Here is a 27257-nt window from a genome sequence, read left to right as displayed (position 1 = left end):
AGCAGAGGTTACCGTGGGCAGGAGGGCAGGGGAGGAGGACTGGGTACGAGGTGTCCCCCTGAGGCGTTCCTGTGGCCCAGGTGGTGGCCTGGGGCTGGCCTTAGCGCGCCTGCGCAAGCCGGGCATCACTCGCGACCGCAGCATCCCCGCGCCTCGGGCTAGAGGAGGCGCCGCCCCGCCCCGCGCGGCCACGTGATGCGGGCGAGGGGATTGGAGCTGCGGCAGCGCGCGGCTACAGAGAGGAGCAGCGCTGGGCGCTCGTGGCGGGTCCTCCTCCTCCGTCCTCGGCCTTCTTGTCTCTACTGCTCATCGCTGCTCGCCGCCCGCATCCCCAGTCGCGCCGCTTGGAGGAGGAGGAAACGCCGCTGCCAGCAGGTTCCCCGCCGCAGTCGCCCACCGTGCCTCGGAGCCTCTCTTCTCGCTGCTGCTCGCACCTCTGCGCGTCAAGATGGGGCTGCTGGACTCAGAGCCCGGCAGCGTCCTGAACGCGATGTCCACAGCATTCAACGACACCGTGGAGTTCTATCGCTGGACCTGGTCCATCGCAGGTACAGGCGAGGGGCCTCACCCATCTTCACCGGTGCTCCTTGGGCTGCCTACGGCGCAGACGCCAGTCCCCGGCCTCAGCGCCAGGCAAGGCCCTGCGCCCCCTACCCGGCGCCCCAAGGCTGTTGGGGGGCGCCCGGGTCCCCGCAGATGGGGTGGCGCGGGCGCCGCGGTTGTGCGCTGGTTAATCGGATGAGAATGTTAAGGCGTCCTCCTCCCTCCCCCCCAACACTCCCATCTCTTCAGCTCCGCGGATACAGGAGCTGACTTAACCAGATGCTGCCGGTGCAGCCAAGAAACCACCCCGCCCTGACGCCCGCAATTCCCGAGCTCGCTTGTTCTCTTATGTATTGGTTGGTACTCCTTGTAGAGAAATGGAGAGGCCCGGAAGCGGAGGAGAGCTGCGACTGTACCTGTCTCACCGCTACTTCAGCTTCCTTGAAGGCTTTTGACAAGCCACTCATTATCTTCTTCCTTTTAGCTAACCTCTTTGTAGTATAATTTCCAGCGAGAAGTAAAATAGCATTATTTAGCTTCTTGAAGAACGTTAGATTTCTGTGGGTCCCCAGTAGCAAATCTTTGCGCAGTGCAGTGCCATCAGGGGGAGGGGAAAGAAGGCAGTCTTTGGGCTGGGGGTCTCTGCAGCAGCACCTAGAGGTTGGCCCAGAAACCTGCATAAGTACACTGTGCTGAAATTAGCGAACTTTCCCTTTAGCTGTTGAGTTTGCAGAGAGCAGGGCTGTCATTGGATGACTTGGGTAGTTTTTCTAGCAGAAGTAATTGTAACACAGATGTTCGCGTTTTAACGTTTCTTCATTTCCTTTGTTGCTTTTTATGTTTCCAAGATCTTAACCATTAAGTTTAAAGGACCCTTGGAATGGTTTGGGGCTTTAAATTTTTGTTGTCCATTTGCAGCGTGACCCTGTATTCTAGCAAAGGACGATGTTAACAATACAGGTCATGATAGCTGACTTCTTTAGAAGTGAAAAGTTTCTTCTGTAGTTGTGTGTGTGTTTTGTTGCTAGGGCAAACGAGACAGTGGGTTATATATAGTGTGATACAGTATGAAATTCGATGAATGTGCTGTGGACAAAATGCTTGCTGTAATTGTTTCTGTATGAGGCAAATGCTTTGTCAACACGGCTTCATTGTCTTGTTTTAAAAAGCGCGACATTTCTCAGGAGATCACACATCTGACCGTAGGAGAGGATGGTTCATAAGCATCGTAGCTGGAGATGGTTTAAAGGCAGTTGTCATGGGACGATTTTTCCTTGAGTTTTTCTTTAATGTATCACACTGAAACCTGTAATACCTGGGGAAGAAGCACCCTTCCCTTCATCTCTGTGATACTGCTCTGAACATTGCATCAGAGCTTCCCCTTACACAATTGCACAGAGCTGAACATCAGACAAGTTGGCTGGCAGGTGGCGATGCGGTTGAGGTCCTCCAGCTACTTTGCACCCAGAGCCACACCTAGGCGTTCTCAGTCCTGTCTCTCGGTTCCTTCCCATTCTGTAGTGTTCTCATCCCTCCTGCGCCTCAGAAAGAAGAGTTGAGAGCAGAGCTAGAACATAGCCTCCTGTAGGTTCATTTCTTCAGCATGAGTCTGAAAAAGACAGTGAATGGTGTTGGGAGTTTTGTGTGTTCACGCACATGAACGCTTGCTCCTACACTTTTGAGGGGCTTATAAAATAATACACTATCATGGGCCCAGCTTGAGAGATGAGTAGACGCGGGGACACTCAAGTGACCTCTTACTAGCAGGTCAGTGGGAAGGTATTCATCCATGTCCCTGACTATCCACTTACGAAACCTGAGACTGCTTCCTTGCCTCTGCCCTGAGCTGCCGGTGCAGGCAGAGCTACTTCTTAATCCATCAGAGGCTTCAGTGGCTAGAGTCTGTTGGGGCCAAGCTGCAGCATAAGGGGGACCATTGTTCGAGTTTGTTTGTTTGCTTCTTTGTTTTTGTTAACACATCTGGAGCTCCTGTGCTCACTCCCCTTAGAGTTGTGTGTGCTCTGAGTTCCTTCAGGGAAGCAGGTCACACCGCTCCTCTTCCAAGAGCACTTGTTTCTTCGGTGAATATCCGAAAACCTGGCCGAGGGGGCTACAGAGTAGAAAGGGAGGTTTCTTCAGGGATGCTGAAGAAAAGTGGGTGAGTCAGATGTTTGGAAAGAGGAAAATAAAACTGGGTGGGAGACACAGGTGCTCTTGGGAAATGGCTGTGATGAAAGGATACAATTATTCAGGAAAAGCAAGCTGGGCTAGGCGCCTGCCCGAGCGAGCGAGCGAGCGAGCGAGTGAGCGCCTCGCTGTAGGTGTGTGCTGATCTCTCTTCCTTTTACTAGTTGCTTGGGTTTTTCTCTCCTGGAAGTTCCTCCCTGAGCCCAGGTAAAGCCATTCTACTTTGGATCGTCTTAATAAGAAAGTTCTAGGTTTGCAGAGTGTGTTTGATACTTTTTTTTTTTTAAGCCTGAGAACAAATAGCTTCAAAATATAATTTCAAACTCTTCCATCAAAGGTTGCTATTTAATAAAACACAGCCAAAGGGAGCTTGATCTACAGACCTGACTTTGCAACAGTACATATATATCTATTAAATAACGAATGTGTGCGCTCGCAGGAACAAGCCACCTTTATGTGTCATTGACACTTCGTATTTTGCAATTTAAGATCTAAAGGACTGTACTTTTAGAAAATAAAATAAAATAAAATAAAATAAAATAAATTCGACTTTCCTAAACTAAGCACTTAGACACTTGTAAAAAGAAAGTTACTATTGCTTATACTGGAAGAAGGAAGCATGGGCCCATGTGAAATTTCGTTCTAGCTGCCCATCTTGGAGTCAGAGCTCTGAGGCCCCTGCATTTGCTTTTACTTTTCTTCTCTAATTTTTCTTGGTATGTGCAAGCAGGATTAGGCTAAAAAAGTAACTAATTAAGCTCTCTGTATAAACATTTAAGCTGACACATCTAAATAGACTTCCCCTCTGATAAATGCTACATTGTCCCCTTTACCTACTACAGCCTTTTCTTCTGGCTTCTTGGTTCCTTCGTGGAGCACGGGTACATGCTTATGTGTCCTTGAAGTTACAGCGGAGTTATCTGGGTCTTGAGTTTGCTTTAGAAGGGGCAGAAGGGAAAGAGGATGAGACCAGGGGCATAGGAGGGAAGCTGTCTCCTGGATGATGATGACAGACTTCAGAAGCTATACTTGGATAAGTTAACTGCACTTAGGTCACGTGTTGTTCTTTAGTCCAAAATGTACTTGCCAGGGAAAATCCAGGTCAGGGACGGAGAGACTAGGAAGTCACTAGGTCAAAGTTCATGAAGTCTAAGGGAGTCACTGTCATTCTGCTCCCCTTTGAAATCCTGGTTTGAGGGCCAATCAGCAGAGTCTTCCTCTACTGTCCTCTCAGAGTCTTCTCCCTGTGTGTCAGTCATGAGTGGCGAAATCAGCAGACTGACTGGCTCTGTTTTCTGATCAGTTTAGCGATTTCCCATAGGTCCCTTACCCCAGCAGTGGGCGAGCTGATGGGAGACTAGGGCAAAGATGTCAAAGGCAAAGGGATCAGGGGCTTCACTGCGGAATGAACTAGGGAAACCAGGACTTCGAAAGGACCAGTGAGTCACTTGGACCTGCTGTGGGCGGGGATGCTTAATTCAGCTATAATAAACCAGAAGAGGTTTATCATACGACTTGCCAGGCTGCAGGGGAGGAAGACAGGTTTTAAATGGTCCACAGCACGTTCATGTTCATTTTATTTGACATAGTTAATGGGTAGTGTTTGTGTTAATTTCTAAAATAGGTTTTATTTGGATTCGATAGGAAATATGTATATGTAAGAGGATCGATCTCTCTCTCTCTCTCTCTCTCTCTCTCTCTCTCTCTCTCTCCTCTCTCTCTCTCTCTCTCACACACACACACCCCAGCAAGGGTTAGGGTTTGACGTAGGGTAGGGTCTTGATATGTGAAATAGGCTGGCTCTGAGCTCACTGTGTAGCCAAGGCTAATCGCAAGGGCTTTACATTTTCACCTCCCAGTACTGTGATTACAGGTGCACACACTGGCACAAAAACAAAAGTGTAGGAAATGACCAGCTTCTAGAACCTCCATGGTCAGTGTTGTTACTGAAGTCTTGTCTCAGCCTCTCTGAAGCTTCTGTGAGGTCCAGACAACTTTAGGGGGTCTGCTCTGTTGCTATTTTTCCTCTCCCACAGTCTGACTTGAGATAGCACATACCCTTGGATTTCAATGGCTGGTACTCTCACAACCTCTTCACCCATAGCTTATAGCAGAACACCCCTCGTGGTCAGATTGTAGTGGGGCAAACAGAGTTCTCAGACTGGTGTCATTTGCTTAGGGAGACAGGTTTTAAGATTACAAAGGTCTTGTGATCTTGTAAGGTACAAAGTACTTGGTCATTCTTTTTCAAATTCCATGTTTTATTTTTCTTAAGTCATTTAAGTAATAATGCCACATGATATTATTACATATGATACTATATGCATCCTAAATGATGTGGATGACTTTGCATGAGTATGATTTTTCCCCTGAGCTACTACTCTTGCATTAAGCATATGTGTCCTTTCAGAGAAGAGTTATTTAATGAAGTGTGTCTTTCCTCATTTTTTTGTGCCTGTTTCCCCCCAGATATTACAATCTTTTGTTTATTAAAATAAACCAAGGTTTTTCTGTATCAGAATTTGACACTTAGAAAAGAGATGAGTGAGAGATACATAGTTTCCAGAATCTGCTTCTGGTTTAGCTTGCTAATGTGCTCAGGCAGTAATTTTTGACTCACAGTCCCCTACCTGTAGCTCTGGCCAGCTTGGTTAAGCTGGTCCTCCAGTAAGAGCGATGCCTGCTTACCTTTCTCTCCCTACAGTACTTCCTTGCTCATTTTCCTCTGTTTTCCACTCCAGATAGCATATAGCTCTGCTTCTGAGGCCATTGCCTACATGGTAGGCTCGAGCAACTGCAGAACCTCTGACATCAAACTTTGTGTTTAGCAATTACTTGTCTTGTGTCATTTTTTAAAAATGACTCTAGTCCTGAATTATATAAACCATCATTATGATCCACCTCCTTACTTTGTGGTTTCCTCCTCAACATGCCCAAGAGAATCTCTCTCTTGCTCTTGCGCAAGAGATGATTCTCTGACTCAGGCTTTGGTTTTTAGTTTTCTCATTGATGTAGTTCAGCCCTTGAACTTGAGATTCTTCTGTCTCAGTTTCCTGAGTGCTGACACTGTAGTCAGGTACCACTTCTGGCCATCTTGCATGATTTTGATTAGTGATGTCTTGGGGTAATAAAGTTTTAGATGACATTAAATTGCAGACAGGTGCCCCACCCCCTTTTGTTAGTGTGCGGGGATTGAACTTCAGGCCTTCACACATGCTAAGCAAGCATTCTACTATTGAGTGGTTTTTTTTGTTTGTTTTGTATTTAGCCCTGCAGAAAGTTTTTTTTTTTTTTTTTAATTATCTTTATTGGTTGTAATTCCAGTTGGTGCCCACTAAACCTAATGAATCATCTATCAAGTCATTTAGTCCCTCAGGATAGAGATACATAGTCAGATAATCACTCTTTTTGTCCTTCATACATGGAGAAACAAATTGAGGGTGGCAGGACACGGTGGGTGGAAAGACTTGGGGTCTGAGAATCAGGTGACCCGGCTTCAGTCATGAGGCCACTGCTACTGAGTGTGAGAGTTTGAACAGGTCCCTTTCTTCAGAAGTCCTTGACATTTTTCTCCTGTAAATCCAGAGGAATGAATAATGTAATAGTCTTTAGGATCTTCCTGGATCTATAGTTCTGTTGTGTAGACCAGGCTGGCCCTGAACTCATAGAGATCCACCTGCCTCTACCTCCTGAGTACTGGGATTAAAGACATGTGCCACTATGCTCTGCTTGATCCTTAGTTCTGTATAGATGCCACTCTTCTGGTCTTGGAATAGAAAGACATTTCAGTGGCATATATGTCTGTTATTAATTTGAAAATCTTTTTTTTTTTATGATTTAAGTGCTTTCTAAAACCGTCTAGTGCCTTCCCACAAGGAAAAATACTGCATTTGTTATTAGCCATTTTTTTTTTTTGCTTGGTCTTGTCTGTTCTGCAAGAGCTGTGTAGAGGAATAGAGAAATAAAGGATCCTGCCTGAACAGCAACACATGACACTGCATCACCAGAGCCGTTTAACTATCTCAGTATTCCTTGAATAACCATGAGTGAGCTAACTTGCCAAAAACAGGAACAGTAACAGAAAAGTATAAATGGTTTTAATTGCATAGTAATTCTGTCATGTGAAGTGCAGCTTCTAAAGATGGCTTCTTAATGTAGTCTGGGCAAGTATCAGTATTTCTTTGTGGCTCTTTTCTTTCTTAAGGATTTATTTTTACTTGTGTGAATAAAGTGTGTGTGTGTGTGTTGTGTGGGTGTTGTGTGTGTGTGTGTGTGTGTGTTTGGATGAGGTATACCTTTGGAAGCCAGAAAGGGCACCAGAGCCATTGGAACTGGAGTTACAGATGGTTATGAGCTACACATCTGTCTTAGTTAAGTTTTGATTGCAGTGAAAAGACACCATGACCAAGGCAACTTTTATAAGGACAACATTTAATTGGGGCTGGCTTACAGGTCCAGAGGTTCAGTCCATTATCATCAAAGAGGGAGCAGGCAGGCATGGTGCAGGAGGAGCTGAGAGTTCTACATCTTTATCTGAAGGCCACTAGGAGAAGATTGACTCCTGCGTGGGTAGGAGGAGAGTCTGATTGCCCACCCCCACAATGACACACTTCCTCTAACAAGGCCATACCTCTTAATAGTGCCACTCCCTGGGCCAAGCAAATTCAAATCACCACATGTAAGCACTGGAAATCAGCTTGGTTCCAGTACATGAGCAGCAAGTGCTCCTAGCAACTGCCATCTCTTCAGCCCCAGGTCTCTCAGTGCTGCCTGTACCATATGAAAACTAACTATAAGTACACGTCATCTACCTTCAGCTCATCTGTGTAATCTGCTTAGCAAGTTTTCATAGAACAGTAACTTAAATATAAGTCTAAACTTAATATTATTAGTTTCATTTTTTTTTTTAGGAAAACACCTACTTTTCTATATCATTATTAAACTTTTCAATGATAGATATTTTCTATTTGATAATGTCCAACAAGTTTGGAAGTATGGCTTAAGATATTTATAAAACTGCTAACATATGTATGTCTCAGAGGAACGGGAAAACAAAAGAAAACTAAATGCTTTTGATATGAGCACGTGCCTCAGTGAATCACTATATTTATTTTAAAACCCTTCTGTCGTGTTTTTACCACAGAAGGTTGTCATTGCTAAGCCAATATCTGATTTTATGTTTTATTTGTATCTTGGGGTTTAATAAGACGAAATTCATCAGTCCACTGAAGGAATCCGTTTCTGTCTGATGGAATCAGACAAGCCTTTGTGATCTGAACAGACGCATTTGAAGGAGTCCTCATTTCTGCTTTCATTTTTCTTTACCACAGGCAGACTCAGGCACACATGTGCATGCTAGTGCATGGTACATTCCTTGTTGATAGTTTCATTGCACCATAGCCAAGCAGTAGAAACAGCTGAACTATGTCCATTGGTGAATGAGCTGGTGAATGCAGTAGAACATGGAGATACAAGGATACTTTTCAGTTTGGAAGGAAATTTTTACACTATATGCGGATGACCCCAGGGGTCATTGAGCTCCAACACAACAGGACAGAGATGTGTCATCTTACTCACATGGGCTTTCTAAAGTAATTAATAGAAACAGAAGTTAAAACCATGTTTGGCAGGGCTGGAAAGAGAACAAACCGCCTGGGGAATTGGTGTTTAAGAGGTTTGAAGTTTCCGTTTTGCCACGCGACACTGGTTGTGGAGATTGGCTGTACAACATTCTGAGTATGCTTGCTAGTGCCAGCATAACTTAACACAATTATAGTGGTAAGATTCATGTTTCACACTGAGGAAAATTTGCTGGGATACACATACACACACACACACACACACACACACACACATGAAGACATTATGAACAGGGGCTGAGGATCTGCGGAAGTGAGAAGCAGGGACTAGAGAAGGAAAGGGGGACTGTAATTAAAGTGTATCAGACGCATGTATGAAGGAATCAAAATGAAACCTGTTATTGTGTATAATTAATATAGACTAATAAAACATAGGAAGAAACCCACATACTTTAAAATTAATATAACTGCATTCCTAAACTTGACCTTTTTTTCAGTATTAGTTGGTGAAACAAATGCTTCTTCTTCTTCTTTTTTTATGTAAAGCAGCTTTATAAAGAGAATACAGGGTGTTGTCAACCCACCACAAGAAGTGCCTGCTTGGCTAGCAAGCGGTGAACAGGGAGGCAAAAAGTTTCAGCTTGCATTTTGCCTTAGTTTTACAGAACTCCTGGAAGACAGGCTTGGAACATCTTATTTCCTTCCATCTGCTTACAAATCTCCGCGCTTCACAGAAGTGAGGGAATGGGCTGTGTTGTTCCTAGGCTGACACTCATTTCATCCTCACACCGGTCAAGAAAAAAGTCTTCACGCCCCTTGCCTAGTCATCTTTCTAGATAACCTTTCTCACTGCCACCTGACCTACATAGGGTGACTACACTCTTTATTCCTCTGAGATGCTAAATCTGGCCCAAATCACAATACTGACAACAATAACAACAACAACAAAAAAGCAACTAAAATGCTCAAAGATGCTATTAGGGCTAGTGCATGAAATTAAACTAATGGACTGGGGAAGCTCAGCAGTTAAGAGCCTTGTTGCTCTTTTAGAGGGCCAAGGTTCAATTCCTAGCACCTACATGGTAGCTCATAACCATCTATAATTTCATTTCCAGGGGATCCGATGCCTGCCTCTGGTCTCCTCTGGTCACCAGCCATTTGTGCAATGTACAGACATGTATGTAGGCAAAACATATATACGTATTTTTTAAAAGAAACTGAAAAGTGGTATTTTCTTAGGTAAATCTGTATGCTAACATGACATATGGGAGTATGTATTTAAGATATAAGACATGTATCCTGAGATGAAATTATCTTCCATAAGATAGAATTATTAGAACTGTTAATTTATTATGTTCAAAGTGATTACAAACGTATTTGCCAAATGGCATGAAACAAGAGCTACCAGCTACTGTTAATTAGAAAAAATTCAGGATGGGATAGCATTCTGCCCAGTGAGTATTTAGTTTATAGAAGTGTTAAAGACAAAGCGCCCTGCCCCAGTCGCGCACGCACGCACGCATGCACGCACGCACGCACGCACGCACATAAATGCTACAAGCCCTTTAACAAATGGGAAGCGTCACTGTGATTTTCTTAAAGCTTTGAATGTCTCCCTTTCTCTTGAACTGGCTTAAATGATATGCTAGTTCTTAAACTATGAGTTGGGAATCCCTGGCAGCCTGTGAAGCTCACTGCCATCTGTGAAGTACCTGCTTCTAAGGACTGACTCTGTGAGGCTGCAGTAGCGTTTCTGTATCCCTGTGTATCCATCCTTCATAGCATCCTTTCAAGTTAGGTATTACTTAGCTGTCTAGAGATGAGGAAAGGCTTAGAACCACACAGCTAGAGTCACAGAACCAGGGTATCATTTCTATCACTCAGCATTGCCTACTATTCATTAATCGGAGCGCCAAGCGGTCACTGATGCTGACGGAGTGCCAGGCGCTGCAGCCAGGGCCTTGGCTATCATCACATTTATTTACTATGCTTACCTTCTTTGGGTTGTGTGCCATGGTTATCCTCATCTTCTCAGGAGCAAATTGACTTTTCCCGGGTGGTATGAATCAAATACTCAACCCTCTCAAGTCAGAACTCAGTCTAAGTAGCGTGTGTCTCACACTGATTCGATCTCTTGACAGTCTTTGGTTTTATCCTTTGCAGCATCCAAAGCCAGCCTCTTCTGCATTCTGCAGGAAACCGCATGCTTTTCCTCCCCTTTAACCTTTACTATGATTGCTGTTTAGACTCACAACCAACGTGCTTTTCTCTCTTCGTTTTACCTAGCCTCATCCTTAGATGACTGGTACATAACTGGGTTAGTATACCAGTTTGAACTACTCTGAGGCCACCTGCTTCCTCCTGCCATCAAACACCGTACCTCCTTATTCATTCATCCATCCATCCATCCATTCATTCATTCAGTTTATATCCCAACTGCAGCCCCCCTCCTCTCCTCCTAGTCCCACCTCATCACTTCCCCCTCCCTTCTCCCCTTCTCTGAGCAGAAGAAGGGGAGCCCCTCTCTCCTCCCCTTCTCTGCTCAGAGAAGGGGAGCCCCTCCCCCCACCTACCAACCTGCCCTGGGACATCAAGTCGCCTCAGGACTAAGCACATCCTGTCACTGAGGCCAGACAAGGCAGCCAAGCTAGTGGAAAGGGATCCAAAGGCAGACAACAAAGTCTGAGTCAGAAGGCTCCCACATCTTAAATAAACTCCCAAGGCTGGTCTGGCTAGCAATCCTTAGACTTGTGTTTTTCTTTGATAATGGCAGATTACACAGAAGAGAATGCTAGTAGAAGCAAAAAGAAAGTAGTTGGTTCCTCCAGGTAGGATTGGGGACCAACTCAAAGAAATCTGGGGTGGTGTTTTGTCAGGGTGAGGATTCTGAGTTAAGGCTCCAGGCTAAGAGAGATTCTGTTCTCTACCAGCCCCAGATGACGACACTAAACTGGTATATGGACGACACTCTAATAGAAAGGAACTGAGAGAGCATTGCTACTCTCCTTTGTTCAATACTGTAGAAAAGGAGACGTGTTAAATGGACTTAAATTATTATAATAAACCAAATAATGGGCCAAGCCTGGAGGTGTACACCTGTAACCCAGCAGTCCCTCACCCAGCCCCTATGTTACTTATGCTATCCAGGTTGGCAGGAAATGTGTCATTTTCCTGCCTCAGCGTCATGATTAGCTGGGACTATGGGTGTGGGCCATGCCCTGGGATCCAGTTCTTGACGTAAGTCTTATCTTTTGTTCACATATTCTGTGAGCCTTCCCGGAGCATCATCACCCATGCATGGCTTGCTTCCTCCTGCAGACCTGGTTCCATCTATTCTAGGAATCTCTTTAATTTCACTATGTTTTTTTTTTTCTGGGATGTGATAGTGGAATTTTATTAAAAAGAAAGTTACTTTTGGCTCCTGGGAATCCTGAGCTACAACAACCTTTAGATCATCCTTTCAGAGAAAAAGTAGGCTGACTAGAGGGTCCCAAGGATTCATTGTGATTACTTGATGATAAGTGGGGATTACCCGAGCTACTTAAAAACTATGGGACTACCAGTATTTTACGCTTTATTACATTTTGTTTTGTGTTGCCTTTTAAAATGATTTTGAAAATAGCCTTTCAGCATAATTTGAAAATTAAGCTAGTGAGGCCTGGGCAGGATGGCTCAGCAGGTAAAGGGGCATGCAGGGTAGGCCTGATGACCTTAGTTCAACCCCCAGATCCCGTGTATAAAGGTGGAAGGAGAGAACTGATTTCCCAGGGCTGTCCTCTGACTTCCACGTGCATAGCATGGCACATGTGTGTGTACTGAAAAGGAGGGAGGGGCTTAATAGAATCCTTATGGGCTGGGAACACTGTAGTTCATTCAATCTTCCCTTATCAACCCTCGAGGTAGTGAGTTCCTCAAACAAAGAAGGAAAGGAGGGAAGGAGGGAGGGCAGATAGGCGGGCACAGTTGATTCCAGTGTCTGGCTATTTTCTCTCCCCCATCTCCAAGATCAGTTTGCTGTCATCTTGCCCCTCTCCCTGTGTGACTCCAGGTACAGACCTGGAAGAAGAAAAGGCTTTTCTTCCTCACTCTGTGCACTTGACTTGCTTGTGACCTGGTGTGATTCTCATGGCTCCTGGCTCCTGGCTCCTGACTCCTGCCTATGCAGTTCCTCTGTATCCCAGGAGCCTCCTAGATGCCTCACCTAGGGACCACTTAGGTACATCACACAGGGATGTTAAGCATTTCCTGCTCCCTTTCTCCTGGGCCTTCGTGCTGGTGTAGTCTACACTGTCCTGACTTTCCCAGTTGTGCCCCCCCCCCCACCCCCGCCATTCCCCCTTTCCCTCTGGAATCTGTACCTGTTTCCAGATCTATAGTGCTTACTCTTAAGACTTTCCTGTTGTCTCCTGTCCAGAGCAACATCTGGAGCCTGGGATTCTATCACCTCATTCATCATAGAGCCAAGAAGCATCAGAGTCAAAGTTGGGCCCCAGCTGCAGAGGTGTCAGTTCAGATTGTGGGATGAGCCTGGGAGTCAGAGCATGAAACAGCACTTACTCCTTATGTCTCAGGTAGAGATGGACCTGACATGGTTTCCATGCTTCCTGACAATCCCCTTCCCCTGAAGTCTATCCTTCACTGCTACCAGAGTCTGTTCAAATAACAAAAGGAGCTCTGGGTCAGTTTCACTAATTCCCTTCTCTGAAACAGGACTTCTCTGCCTACCTGCTTGCTTGCCATATTTTCTTTTTCATTGAGTAAAAGTTTAGGTGCCTGTAGTTGAGCTGTATCTTGTCCACTTTCCTGTCCTGTTGCTCAACTTGGACTTTGATCCTGCAGCAGGGCAGATGAGCTTTCAAGTCTGTCCCTCCCTCGTGTGTGTGTGTGTGTGTGTGTGTGTGTGTCACACACAAAGTCACAAAGGTAGAGTTGTTTGTTGGCTTCAATGCTGTGTGATCATAAGGTACAAATGAAGTTAGAAACAAAACTGGGTCCATGGTGTGTGAAAGGTCATCTGCTAGCTGTGTTGGCACATATCTATAACTCTAGCACTGGGGAGATAGAGGCAGATGGATCTCTGTGAGTTCAAGGCCATTATGCTGTGATAGGGAGTTCCAGGCTAGCAAGAGATAGACCATGAGACACTGTCTCAATAAGTAAGTATATGTTTCAGATGGACATACCCCCTAGTTTTTTTTTCTTTTAACAGTTAACCTTTTGAAAGTTTTGACAATGTGGTCGAGTAACTATGTATGAGTTTTTAATATAGGTAAAATGTGGTTATTGTCCAAGCTGACACCTATAAATAGATTGGTCCAGCTTGCCATGAGCCTCTTGAAACAGTAAATACAGATATAAACCATTGTGACTTTAAGGATGAGGCTTGAAGACAAATGCCTGCCATTCCAAACCCAAGATCAACATCTTGGTAAGAGAATCATGCAGTGATACTTTGCCTCAAAGGAAAAAAAAAAAACACAGAAAACCAAACCAAACCAAGTGCACATACTTATTTGGAGTGATATGTAAGAATCCCAGACATACAGAAAGTTTAGTCTCCCTGGAAATGGGCTGCAGCACTGACCAAAGCATCGGTGTGCATGTCAACCACTCCTGGGGCTTGCAGCTGTTTCAGTAAGGCTGGAGAATCCCTGACCTATTTCACCTTCTCACCTCCCCTGTTTATAGATGAAGGAAACATAGGGGGATTGTGCTGTAGCATCCTGTGCACCATGGCAGGGCCAGTGCTGGAGCTGCCATTCACCTGCCTGGTCCTGGATGTTCTGTTATTTCCTCTTGTCCTCTGGCTTCCAAGCTGTCTCCGCCTCCCTCAGTGCTTGATATTGTAGAGCCTTCAGCTTCCCACTTGTGCCTTCCTCTGACTGTCCTTGCCAGCCCTCTTAAGTGTCATTGCTTAATGAGAGAATGACAGTGTATCAGCACTGCAAACTAGACATAGTGGGACACCCTTAGTTCTAGCTACTTTTTGGGAAGCAGAGGCAGAAGTGTCAACCTGAACTCAAATGTTCAGGCAGAGGCTGGACAACAGAGTGAGAACACACACACACACACACACACACCTTTGTCTCAAAAATATTGAAGAAATGCATTGTTTACTCTGAATCACTGGCTAGTTTTGGTGCTTGGTTTTCTTTGTTTTGTATTTGTCTGTTTGTATAAGCTAATGTGTGTCTATGTATTTATGTGTGTGTGTGTGTGTGTGTCTGTGTGTGTCTGTGTGTGTCTGTGTGTGTGCTGTAGGCAAGAAGTCAATGCTGGGTGTCTTAATTGCTTGACACCTCACTGTTTGAGATTGGGTCTCTTGGATGGGGCTATATTGGCTGCCCAGCAAGCTCCAGGTCCTCCTATCTCTGTCTGCCTCTCCACCACTTGGATGACAAGCATGCACAGCCACTCCCAGTTTTACATGAATTCTAGGGATCAGATTCAGGTCCTCATACTTCTATGGCAGGTATTTTATTGACTGAGCCTTCTCTCCAGCCCCTGAACCTGTTTCTCTAATTTTTCTTTCTGTACTTGCTACTCGGAATTTTCTTTGAAACTAATAGGAATCTTTTGTGTGGTGACATAAAAGGTGAGACAGAATCCAGGATCTTAGACATTATGGTCTCTTTATAGCAGAGTTCATTTTCCTTTCTGCCAGGCTGACTAGCCCATTAATAATGCATTGACTTTTGACCTCCATTTGGTAGGTCAGTATTTGCCTTAGCATTTGTGGAGGAAAGAACCCTAAAGCAACTCTGCTGTGACTTAGAACGAGACTTTAAGCTTCAGGATTCTGTCTACATCAGGGAAGACTTACGTTGATAAGCATCCTGTGTTTTATTACGGTGGCTTCTGACAGGGAAACGTTGTGTTTATAGGAAGATAATTATCAATGAAGGATAGCATGTCTTCTAAGCCCCCAAACAACCGTGGCAGTCATGTGGCCTTTGACATATGTCAGCACGAGTCAACATGGTTTAAGTCTCTTGTTTTTTAAAGTCTCGTTGTGTTGATTTGATCGATGTAATCACAGTCGTCATGAACAGTAGACCTCGTTTGTAAAGTAGGAAATAAAATCTGATTGCAGTTTTCCTGTATGTTTCTCTTAAATTAATATCTCCTTTCTTCTTTTTAAAAATATGTATTTATTTTTTAAGATTATATATACTTAAACCATTTCTCTCTTCCCCTTCCTCCCTCCACACTGTCCCATGTGCTTTCCTCTCTCTGTCCTTCAAACTCACCATCATATTGTTTTCTTTAATTGGTGGTGGCAGCAATGTGTGTGTGTATTCCTTGTATGTATGTTTTCAGGGCTGACCATTTGGTATTGGGTAACCAGTTGGTATGCTCCAGCCTGGGGAAGGCTGTTTTTCCCACTCTCAGCATCCCTTAGTTACCTGTAGTTCTTTGTGTAGTGTTTAGATCTTATGGATTTCCCCCATATCTGTGTCCCTGGGTACCATTCTTGTTCGGGTCATCTTTAGGCTGCCATATTGGTGAGACCCCATGGGTATCGCTTCTGACATTTCTACAAGACATCATCTGGCAGCTTTTATGATCTTTCTACTCCCTTCTGTAATGATTCCTGAGTCTTGGGTGGGACTGAGCTCTACAACTCTATATTTTTATCTGTTGTGGTTTTCTACAGTGGCCTCTGTTTATGGCAAAAAAAAGTTTCTTTGATAAGAGGTGAGAACTATGCATATGTATCCAGCCAGACCCTAGAGAAGCATGTCCCCTTTTTTGTTTTGTTGAGGCAGGATATCTCTTCTAATTTAGTAGATTGGTTTGGAACTCAGTCCTTCTGCCTGAATGCCCCCTACCCCTCTCACCTTTTTATCAAGTTATTTCACTGAAACTGTAGTGATTATGGCACTTCCTGACTTGAAATATTATTTCATGAAACCTAATGTTTTCTTGTGTCTTATTTTCAACTGACAGTATATAGAAATAGATTAGTGTGTGTTTATGCATATGTATAGATGTGTGTGCATACACACACACACACACACACACACTCATACAGAGACACAAAGGGAGATCTTTTCTTTGCCTCTGATCCACACCCCCAGCCTGATTAGTATATTTTAAAACAGTATTATAATATTTAGTTGTCTAATTCAGAACCATTTTACATATATAGTTGTAGTAAACAAGTCCATTTTAAGTAAGGTTACTATAATTAACAATACAGTCATATAGGATGGAGTCTAGGAACTGGATAAAAGACTGATTTTCTTTATTTTAGAAATAAACTATGCCGAAAATAGAGTGTTAAATGTGTTTTGTGTTGCCAAAAGTAGATATTTGATTATAAAAAACTGAAATTCTGTTGAACATTAGAAATGTGCATTTTAATCTTAATATACTTTATACATAAATAGATTTTCTTAATCTATTAATTCATTATCATTTCTTATCTAAACAATGTTCTTGTTTTAAAATACTATTTTAATCTTAATATACTTTATATATAAATAGATTTTCTCAATCTATTAATTCATTATCATTTCTTATCTAAACAATGTTCTTGCTTTAAAATACTATGTTATAAAATTAATTGATAGTTGCATATTTAAATATTGTGGGCAATCAATTTACTTTAATTGAAATTGCTTGTTTTACTATATGTAAACATATATGAGTAAGTGAAGTTAAGCATACAATTGGTTTTTCAGAGATAATAAAATTGATAACACACTATCAATGGGAAAGTAGCAAAGCCATCTTGAATATGGCCACTGTTTAAGAGAAATTAAAATCGTAAAGAGATTACCTTAATTCCTCAAGTATAAGTGCATGGTAACTCACATTTCTAAACCTCTTCTATCTCATGGCTTTCATCGCCCTCAACCTCATCAGTCTGCTTTGTGCTTAGGGGTGGATATAAAACACAGCGCCACACTGCCTGTTAACTTTCATTTGCTTAGTGCAGAAAATTAGTGTTTCCTTGAAATAATGATTTTTATGCTATGAGGTCTTTACTCCACTTTCAACTCAAGTTATCTTCTGTATTTTTAGTGCATTTCTTGTCTTTGTTTCTTTAATTCTCTATAAAACGCACCATGAAATCTAAGTAAAGAAGTAATTTTCCATCAATACTTGTGGGATTCAGCTGTGTCTGTATTTGTTTTATATACCATGTATCTTCATGGGGACAGTGATCTGCGCTTACTCCCAACGGTGGAGTTAGGACATTTTAATTCCTAAGAGAATTTTGTTTTGTAAAATGTGCACTGTTCAGTAAAGTGCATGTTGTTTGATTCTCTCCACAGATAAACGAGTAGAAGACTGGCCGCTGATGCAGTCTCCATGGCCAACGATAAGCATAAGCACATTCTATCTCCTGTTCGTGTGGCTGGGTCCAAAGTGGATGAGAGACCGAGAGCCGTTCCAGATGCGCTCAGTGCTCATAGTCTATAATTTTGGCATGGTTTTGCTTAACCTTTTCATCTTCAGAGAGGTAGGTTTATTGACGGCACTCTAATAATTCCCCAGGTTTGTTGGAAATAATTTAAATGAAACCAGCGTTGCAGCCTTGCATGGAGTGCAAGCTGTTTAGATGGGGCTTTGAAGCAAGCATAGAATAGATTCTCAGCTATACTCTTAGTAACTGCTTTGCATGTGAAGGTACCTGCCAAGTAAGAAGGGTGTTGTTAGAGGTGAGAGAGGCGTGTTTCTAGGATGTTTGGCACATATTCGACAATTAGTGAGCCACAAGGGCTACCCAGAACCCTTCTTCATCAGTTTCAGGCCTGACAGCCTGATCAAAACACTCATAAGTGTGGTATTATGGGCTGGAGCTGAGAGGAGTTGGCTGTTATGCAGGTGTGGCTACTAATCACCACACTTTTCTGGATATCAGCAAATTCTCCAGGATATTTTGAAAGAAAATCCCGGAGGTTGGAATTGGCACAGTTCTTTCAAGTTGCTAAAGTCAAAAGGATTTATTCCTAAGAGACTTAGTAAAATTCTGTATGGGCTGATGGCTAACCAGAGGTACTGAGTAAATTAACTCTTCGTTAGAAAAGCCTCCCAATGACAACTTAACCTATAGAATCTCAGCTTCACAGACACTCTGACTTGCTTTGTTTGGATACCTTTGTTTGATGGTTACACACCACTTTCGATCAAGATATTAATCAGTTAAGTCAGGACAGCTTTTGGCTCAGAATCTAAAGAGTTTATCTCATCTTACACTCCCAGGTAACAATCCAGGCAAAGGGAAGTCAGGGCAGGAGCTCAAGGCAGGAACCTGGAGGCAGGAACTGGAGCAGAAGCCACAGAGCAACATTGCTTACTGGCTTGCTGTCTGGTAGCTTGCTCTGCCAGTTTTTTTTATAGCACTGAAGACAAACTGCACAGGGGTGGCACCACCCACAGTGAACAGACCCTCCAGTGCCAACCATCAGTCATGAAAGTGCCCTACGTTTACTCACAGGGCTTTCTGGTAGGGTATTTTCTGAACTGACATTCCTTCTTCCCAAAATGACTTAGCTTGTATCAAATGGGCAACAAACAAACAAACAAACAAAAAACACAAAATAAACAAAAACAAAAAACAAAACAAACAAACAAAAAAAACCCAAAACCAAACCAAACAAACAAAAAAAACTAGCAAGCACAGCTGCTGTAAAAATTTCTCTTTGAGTTGGCATTATATAGAATTGGCATCCATATTAGTTTAGAAATATTAAATGTATCTTTCCAATGATATACTATGTTAAATATGTAAGGTCTTGCCTATGCAAGTTTAGTTATAGGAACTAATTATTATCTAAATAATGAAAAAAATTATGTATTTAGTGGATGTCTTGTGAAAAAGAGCATGCTTGCTTTTTATTTAGTCTTTATTAAAATTATAATAAAGCTATCACACAGTGGATTTTAGAACATTACATGTCAGTTCAGGGCTGGAGATGAGAAACCCTGTCTCAAATGCAGTCATACAGCATTTGCACTGTATGTGTGAAGTCCCGAGTTTCATCTTCAGCACCATAAAAGAACAAGAAAATAACTTTAAGATGTTTAATGCATTTGAAATTTTTTTTTTTTAGAAAATAACTGCTTTTACAATACTTGGAAATATTGTGAGTCAAATTTACTGTTTTCAATGCTGTGTTTACTAAACCTTTATTCCAAATGTTAATCTTTTTGTCTCCAGCTATTCATGGGATCATACAATGCAGGATACAGCTATATTTGCCAGTCAGTGGATTATTCCAATAACGTTAATGAAGTCAGGGTGAGTATGCGCATGAAAACCGTTGATGACTACAGTTTAACTTTACAGGCTCTCAGACCATAAAAAATACAGTGTTGTGTGGGAGTGATGTGTGTTGAGTGGGGAAGAGAAAGCTCTGCTTTCCTTTAAAACACATAATTGAAAAATCTGTTTTTATACCTCCAGTGTGTTCTTGTGTTAGCTGTTGAAAGGATGAGCATGATTGAATTGCTGGTACACAGCACTTTAAAAATAGGTCATTTAAGTGGAAAGGTGGCGCTTTATACCTTTAACCCCAGCAGTTAAGAAGCAGAGACAGGCAGTTCTCTGAATCTGAGGCCAGCCTGGTCTCAGAGTGAGTTCCAGGACAGCCTCAAAAGGACGGACACACACACACACAGTGGTTCTATATTTGATGTTGTTTTTTATTTTTGCTATGCATGGTACTACATGTCTTTAATTCTAGCACTGGGGTTAGAGAGGCAGACAGATCTCTGTGAGTTCAAGGCTAACCCAGTTCTTTAGCACGTTCCATGCCAGTCAGAGCTACATTGTGAGACTGTCTTCAATTTTATTTTTAAACTTTTGTGTCAAAAATAGAAACTAAGAAAGAAAGCTAACTTATTTGTAGAAAATATTTTAATTATATAATACTTAGGAAGGCACAAGATAACCAAAAAATTGGTTTTTACTAAATTTGTAAACAACAATATAATGTTCCGTTTCCCCAGTCACCTATATTAGTACAATTATCATTTAACTTAAGTAGAAGAAATAGCAAATTATTTATTTAGTGAACCCTTAAATCCATGATTCCTACACATATTATACACAACAAAACCAGTTTACATACATATGCGTGATTTATATGTCCTATGTATCTGTTTTTATATATGTCTGTAATAATGCTATATGTATGTAATAACATCCATTGGGAAAAATAATGTCGTAGCATGAACTTTAGGGAATGTAACCAAGTTGTTCTGATGTACTTAGGACTTTGTGTCCACATCATTTCCCAGTCACCCCGTTGCTTGCCACGTTGACTTCATTAGCCCACTGTAAGTGTGTGGAGCCTGCATTTGTATGTATGTAGTATCAGGGTCTGAACCACAGAATCGAGAAGACAGATTAAGTCTCTGCCTGCAAAGAGCTCACGTTCTGCTGTGGCCTGGAAGGCAGGTAGTCAAGAGTCAAGAAACAGTTAAGAAATAAAGCCCGGGGCGTGGCTGAGAGACTGAGCAAGGTTGCTTCATTCAGACTCACAGGATATAATAACTGTATTGCCAAAGAATCTCCTCAGTAGAGAGCTGGCTTCCTGTTAAAGGAGACGGGCTGGACTTAACCTTCTCTCAGGAGTGCACTCAGGAAGCGCCCTGGGTAAGGCAGTGTGTTCATATTATTAAGATAAAGCCTCAACATTACCATCCTGCTGCTTGGGAATGCAGTCTGCTGACATACTTAGGCTTCACTCACTTCGATGAGTGGATATCCCACTCAGTCAAATTCAACAGCACTCTTTCAGTTTAAAAAAAAAAAAAAAAGGAGCTATTGTGAAAACATACCCAGGGCCCCCCAACCCCAAAGAAAACAAACAATCTGGTGACTGAGCAGATTGCATTTAGGGTCTTCCTTCTACCCACCTTGCTCGTCTAAGAGTGAATGTGGTGAGATGAACATTGTACTCAAACTCTTTTCTTGAATGCATTGTATATACCACAAAGTGGCACTCCTCGTTTCGATGTATCCTATTCACAGATAGCTATCGAAGTTTACAGACTAAGCAGAAAAAATTATTATATTTGAACTGGGGTAGCTTAGAGGTCCACGGGGAGGAAAAAGAAGACTGTCTCTTTTCTCCTACAGTTTACTATGCTAAAATGGATAGTTACTTTACCTTACAGCAGTGTAACCATGGGCATTACATATAGCATTACTGGGCGTAAACTAACCTGTCAAGCAGGTTTTCAGCTAATTTTGTGGTATATAACAAACAATACTGCTCAGACTTCAGCCATTCAGCTGATAAATACAAGACTTTGTTTCTGGCCTTTCGCTTTTTCTTCCTCTGTGTTTTAAAATTGTAATGTTTAGGGAATGCCTATTCTAAGTGATGCCTGATTCTAGAATTGACAATAATGAGTTAGGAACTCCAAATTACCATGAAACCCTGGTAATGATTCCAGCACTTAGGAAATAGTTTCATTTTTCAGAAGCAAAAACCAAAACATAAACAACAACTCATAGGCATCACATTTGGGTATAAAATGATCTTAGCCTTCTTTCATAGAAAGGTTTATATATACACTTCAGTTGTGCACTGATTTATTTTTTAGTTCTATCCACAATTATTACTGAAAATCTATACAAAGGTTACATTTTGGTCATTGTTATAATCAGATCCTTGTAGAAATATTTAAAACATATTCAGAGGTCACCTCTTCCTGGATCCTTAATCCCCCAGCATGTCACATAATCTTTTCGTACCATCTGGTGTCTTAATTAGAGCCCAAGAAAGACTTGTGTAAACAGGATTATATTTTTGACCTAGGAAATATTTGTTGTTTTTGAATTGATCATTTAATGACTTTACTAACACAGGCTGCAGTATTAGATTCCTTGTTGTATAGTTAAAGGAAAGTGGAGGGAAATGTAACAGACTAGCTGTTATGTAAACTTAGGCTCTATAGGGACATCTAAATACCTGAAGATACGTTGGTTTCTCTACGACCTGCAAAGCATAGCAGTGTGAGTGGACAGTGTGCAGTTCTTGCACCCTGCCTGGCTTTAAGCAGAGAAAGCTTTGGGCTTGTTTTCTGGTGGGTACAGGGTTAGGTCTCAAATCTACTTAGCAGAGGAACGATTGCATACCTGGTACATTTTGTGTGCTGTGTTCTGTAGTTTTTAACACTGAGTAGATGCCCACACCGAGGCCTGATTTGTTTTACAATGTGCCCTTCCTTCCTTTTACAGATAGCTGCTGCCCTGTGGTGGTACTTTGTATCGAAAGGCGTGGAGTATTTGGACACAGTGTTTTTTATCCTGAGGAAGAAAAACAACCAGGTGTCTTTCCTCCACGTGTACCATCACTGCACCATGTTCACACTGTGGTGGATTGGAATCAAGTGGGTGGCTGGAGGCCAAGGTGAGGAACTCACCTGTCTGTCTTAACCCCCAAGTATGGGGGGTGGGGGGTAGATTTACCTAGCATGTCATTAAGCTTGCTTTCATGGTTAATCATTTCCGTTCGTGTCCATCTCTCTTCTTAAAACCTTCAGCTTTTTAATCTGTGAAGAATTGGACACCTAAAGATTTGTCCCCAAGGTGGACTTAAACCACTAAGCTTAAACGCCAGAAAACAATACCTGCTTGAGTGGGGAAAGGTGCGGATTGGCAGTTCTGATCTGATAGAAACTGAGATACAATGTCTCATTTTCAGTCATAGACCTCAGCTTACTACTGCTATGATACAGACCTTGTGTGACCTCATTGCTTCCCATTTAAATGAACTTTTACGTAGCCTCATTGGTGCTAAAGAGGGTCAGAAGTCACAGCTGGGCAGAGGTTTGTTGTAGTCTCTCAGGTGGCTGGAGACTACGGGTGCTATACACAGGCTGAGCTGGAAACAGCCCTTTCGTCTGGGTGCAGGGTAGTGCCGCGTGACTGTTGACAACCTACACGTTTCACAGTTAACATTTGCTACTAATATTAAAGTGAAACTCTTGAGTTTACGAGAGAATTTGTAAATCTAAACTGACCCCTCAGCTCATATCACAACAGAATGCATTATTGTATGCACACTTTAATTAATATTCTAAAGAGAAAGAGTGTTGTTGAATTTGACTGAGTGGGGGCATCGCTAGATCTGTGTAAACTAAAAGGACTGATCCCTCCATGTATGTAATGCTGTTATGTTTAAAATCATGTAGAAACCTAAGAAACGAGTATTATTTTGCTCCTAGTGGGCACATTGGTGTCTCTAGAGACGATAATATAATGTTCATAAGCTCTTAGAAGGACAATAGCCTTTTTCCAAGGAATCACTGGTAGGTGGCATTAAAATATGGTAAAGTAGGAGGCAGCGGCCATTTTACATTTTTTGCCGAAGCTCGCTGGAGTCCCCCATTTAAGAATTCACCACTTCAAAAACCCTTTGCATTTCAGCAGCACACATTTCTGTTCATATATTTTTAAAAAGAAACCCTCAAACTAAATTGTAAAAAACATCAAGCTTAATTTGAGAGGCTTTGACTTCTCTTTCATACTAAAATGGAATATGCAGAATGTGATGTGAATTCAATAGAAAGCGATGTAGAAAGTATTCTAATATGCTTTATCATAGCGTACACATCACTTTAGCAGTGGGTCACTTTTTAATCTCAGTGTCTTCATTGCCCGATAATTGTTTTCCTTGCGACTGCCTCTTATTTCTTGACAGCGTTTTTCCGGGCCCAGATGAATTCTTTCATCCATGTGATCATGTACTTCCTACTACGGGCTGACTGATTTGGCCCCTGGATCCAGAAATATCTCTGTGGAGAGCGGTACCTGACCATGTTGCAGCTGGTAAGTTAAATGTTTTTGAAAAGTTAACTTCCAGTTGTCAGCCAAAAAAAAAATCAAAATGCTTAAAACATGTAAAGTTTATTATTTGTAAAGTGCCAAGTTGTCTTAGGTGGTTTTCTATCATGAAATCAACATTCTAAGGCAGGTAAAGTCAAGACTGTGCTCGTTCTACCTGAACACTCGAGGGTGGACGGTCATGGCCACTGCTTTAATAAAGTCCTTAAAGACTGGATTTAGACCTGTCCTCCGAGAGATAGTCTGTAAAACTAGCTGTGGAGAGAATGATTAAAATGTAATTATGCCACAATAGATTGATATATGACTAGAAAAATACTTTCCGTGAGTGACTATTGTTTTCAGCCTTACTATTTCATTCTCTTTCTTGTTCTTGCCTAAATTTCCTGTTTTCCTATGGTTTCTTCCTTGCTAATAGACCATGTACATGTAGCAAAGGAAGGACAAAGCCAGGGAAGGGGAAGGGCTGGGGAAAGGACTGAATACAAGAAGGGGTACTCTTTCTAGTTCTGTAACACTCTGTGCTTGAACAGCAGAGCCAAGGATTTGAACTCCCAGAGTCCCAGGGAGACAGTTCTCAGGAGCTCCTCCCTGTCAGGCCTTTCTCATTACACCCCAGTGCATTCATCAGAGCGCTGGGTGTGGCTTGTAATCAAACTGAAGATGCAAATCCACGCTCGTCCCTGATTTCCAGGCTTCAGAACATATTCTAATATGCTTTAATCATAGTGTACACATAGTTTTTATCAGTGGGATCGCATTTAGACATATCCGTCCCTGCTCTGAGTTGCCTCATAGCTAGCTGCCTAACCAAACAGGAACCACAGCCTTTGGGGAATGCTGGGTGTGAAGAATTCATAAGTAAAGAAAGGCTTGAAGAAACTCCTTCCAGCACTGCAGGAGCTGGAGATCTAGTTTGTAGAACTTAGTCCTCACACCGAGAGCTAGGTGGTCCCAAGAACATGAAGAGATGACCCAAATCCTAGAAAGTACTTAATTTTTGTCGTCAGGGTTTGCCCCTAGGCGATCTGTGAGCTACATCACACTCAACTACACCCTATACACAAACACACCCTTTTTCAGTGGTACAGGTTCTAAGAGCATTGTGAAATTAACGAGTTCTAAAATTTGGCTTTTTGCCATGGGAATTATAAAAATTAATATGAGCTGGGGTGTGTGGAGCAACTTATCTTAATATTTCATGAAATAAATATATGGATAATTCTATCTTTCTCAAAGAAACTATAGTTGCCTGTTAAACAGACAGCATGCTGAACTTGACTTCTAAGTCAGACTTTCTCCAAACACCTTAATAATAAAAGAGTCTCCAAAAAGTTCACCCTTGCATTAGCCAGGAAGGGGAAGAATTCTAATTCTGTGCTTCAGACTGTCCAGTGACTAGTACACCAGAAATTTAAGTTTATTCTTCAAACATTTCTACGTTTTGAATTTTCTCTTCCCGGGAATTCATAAAATTGAAGGTGATTCTTTTTGCATTTATTGAATTTTAATTGGAATGTATGTTTTTAAAGATCAGTGTTTATTCAGAGGCGGACTTACCTGTCCCTTTCCCTGCAGGAGAAAGACAGTGCCGACTTCATGAGCTTAGGTTTTTTTTAGGATGAATTGCTTTATTTGTCGTGAGAGGAGGAAGAGAATTATTCCTGGGAGGAAGGAGACCAGTGGGCAGAGGAGGGGTTGGAGGGGCTGAGCCAATTACAGTGATGTGTGTGGATGAAAACATCAGGGAACCCCCATTATTTTGTGTTCCTGACTAAAGATGTAATAAAAAAGCATATAGTGAATGTAGCTGCTGGGTGACTGCTTAAGTAGAAAAAGGGAAGAAGAAAAAGACCCTACAAATACCATTGCTTTACCTTTTGCCTGCCATTGGTTCCCTCTCCCTGGATGCCCTTCATATATTCGAATATCCAAATTCCATGCTGGAATGGCGGGTGAGCAAGGCAGAGCCCCGCCTCTGGAAACCACAGTAGAGAAGGCAGCAGATGCAGGAGTCAGTTTCAGTTAGCTATCCCACCGCTTTACCAACAAAACACGACGGCCCTGTGATGGGTGACAGATCTGTGGAAATCACTAGGATGCCCTTGCTGAGCAGGTGGCGTTTGAACTGTGATCTCACGGAAAGAGAGAGGCAGAGACTCTTACCCTCTCCAACAGTATAGCGTAGCTCGGCCATGACGGCCCTGGAGGAGACTGTTGATGCGGCGGCTGTAAGAAGTCTCTTCCTGCTCTGATGAAATGTTCCCTGCACCACTGCTTCTGTTTTTCAGGTTCAGTTCCATGTGACCATCGGGCACACAGCACTGTCTCTCTACACCGACTGCCCCTTCCCCAAGTGGATGCACTGGGCTCTGATCGCCTACGCCATCAGCTTCATCTTTCTCTTCCTCAACTTCTACACTCGGACATACAATGAGCCCAAGCAGTCAAAAACCGGAAAGACCGCCATGAATGGTATCTCATCGAACGGTGTGAACAAGTCAGAGAAGCAGCTAGTATTAGAAAACGGGAAACCCCAGAAAAATGGGAAGCCAAAAGGAGAGTAAATTGAAATGGGCCTTAACCGATAGACAGTGAGGAAACTCCTGTGTCATTTAAAAGTTCAGGGGCAACAGAAGCAGAGGGTCTGGGGTGGAGAGAAAGGCAGACAGGGTCTATGCCCTTCAGACTAAGTAAACCTTTCATTATATGGCACCCAGATGTTTTATTTATGAAGTTTTTATTTTAAACATTTTTTTTATTAGCCTTCATGTTGTCCAGACCAAAGCAATCCCAATGTGACCTTGGAGCCTCTCCTCCTGTTCACATCCACCTGTGCAATGGGTGGAAATCTCACCTATCTCTCATTTATTCTTTCCTCAGTCTGAATTTTAGATGATCACAGAAACACAGTTTTATGAAAAAAATTTTTTTTCTAAATCACTGGTTTCCTACTGGTTACAAATCATTTTTTTGTTTTGTTTTGTTTTGTTTTGTTTTTTGTTCAGAGACAGAACAAGAAAATACATTTGAATTTAGATCTATTTACCGACCCTTGTGGTCAGACCTCTCCACCTCTAGTCAGAATATTCCCTTTTGGCTGTAATTAAATTTGAAAGCTCTGGGAAATCTCT

At 42.3% G+C, this 27257-nt stretch overlaps 1 protein-coding gene across 1 annotated transcript; it reads left to right on the top strand.

Moving 5' to 3' along the window:
- The first annotated feature begins 205 nt into the window (after positions 1 to 205).
- On the top strand, positions 206 to 26730 carry Elovl4 (ELOVL fatty acid elongase 4). Its single transcript, XM_034524985.2, is given in 6 exon segments — positions 206 to 548; positions 17594 to 17781; positions 19483 to 19563; positions 22516 to 22687; positions 23981 to 24108; positions 26415 to 26730. Coding segments are annotated over 6 exon segments (945 nt in total). The 5' UTR covers positions 206 to 448; the 3' UTR covers positions 26691 to 26730.
- The last annotated feature ends 527 nt before the right edge of the window (positions 26731 to 27257 follow it).

The sequence above is a fragment of the Arvicanthis niloticus genome, chromosome 21 (genome assembly GCF_011762505.2).
Source record: "Arvicanthis niloticus isolate mArvNil1 chromosome 21, mArvNil1.pat.X, whole genome shotgun sequence".
In the NCBI taxonomy this organism is placed as follows: domain Eukaryota; kingdom Metazoa; phylum Chordata; class Mammalia; order Rodentia; family Muridae; genus Arvicanthis; species Arvicanthis niloticus.
The sequence above is the reverse complement of the archived record's forward strand: the minus strand, read 5'-3'. Positions and strand labels throughout refer to the sequence as shown.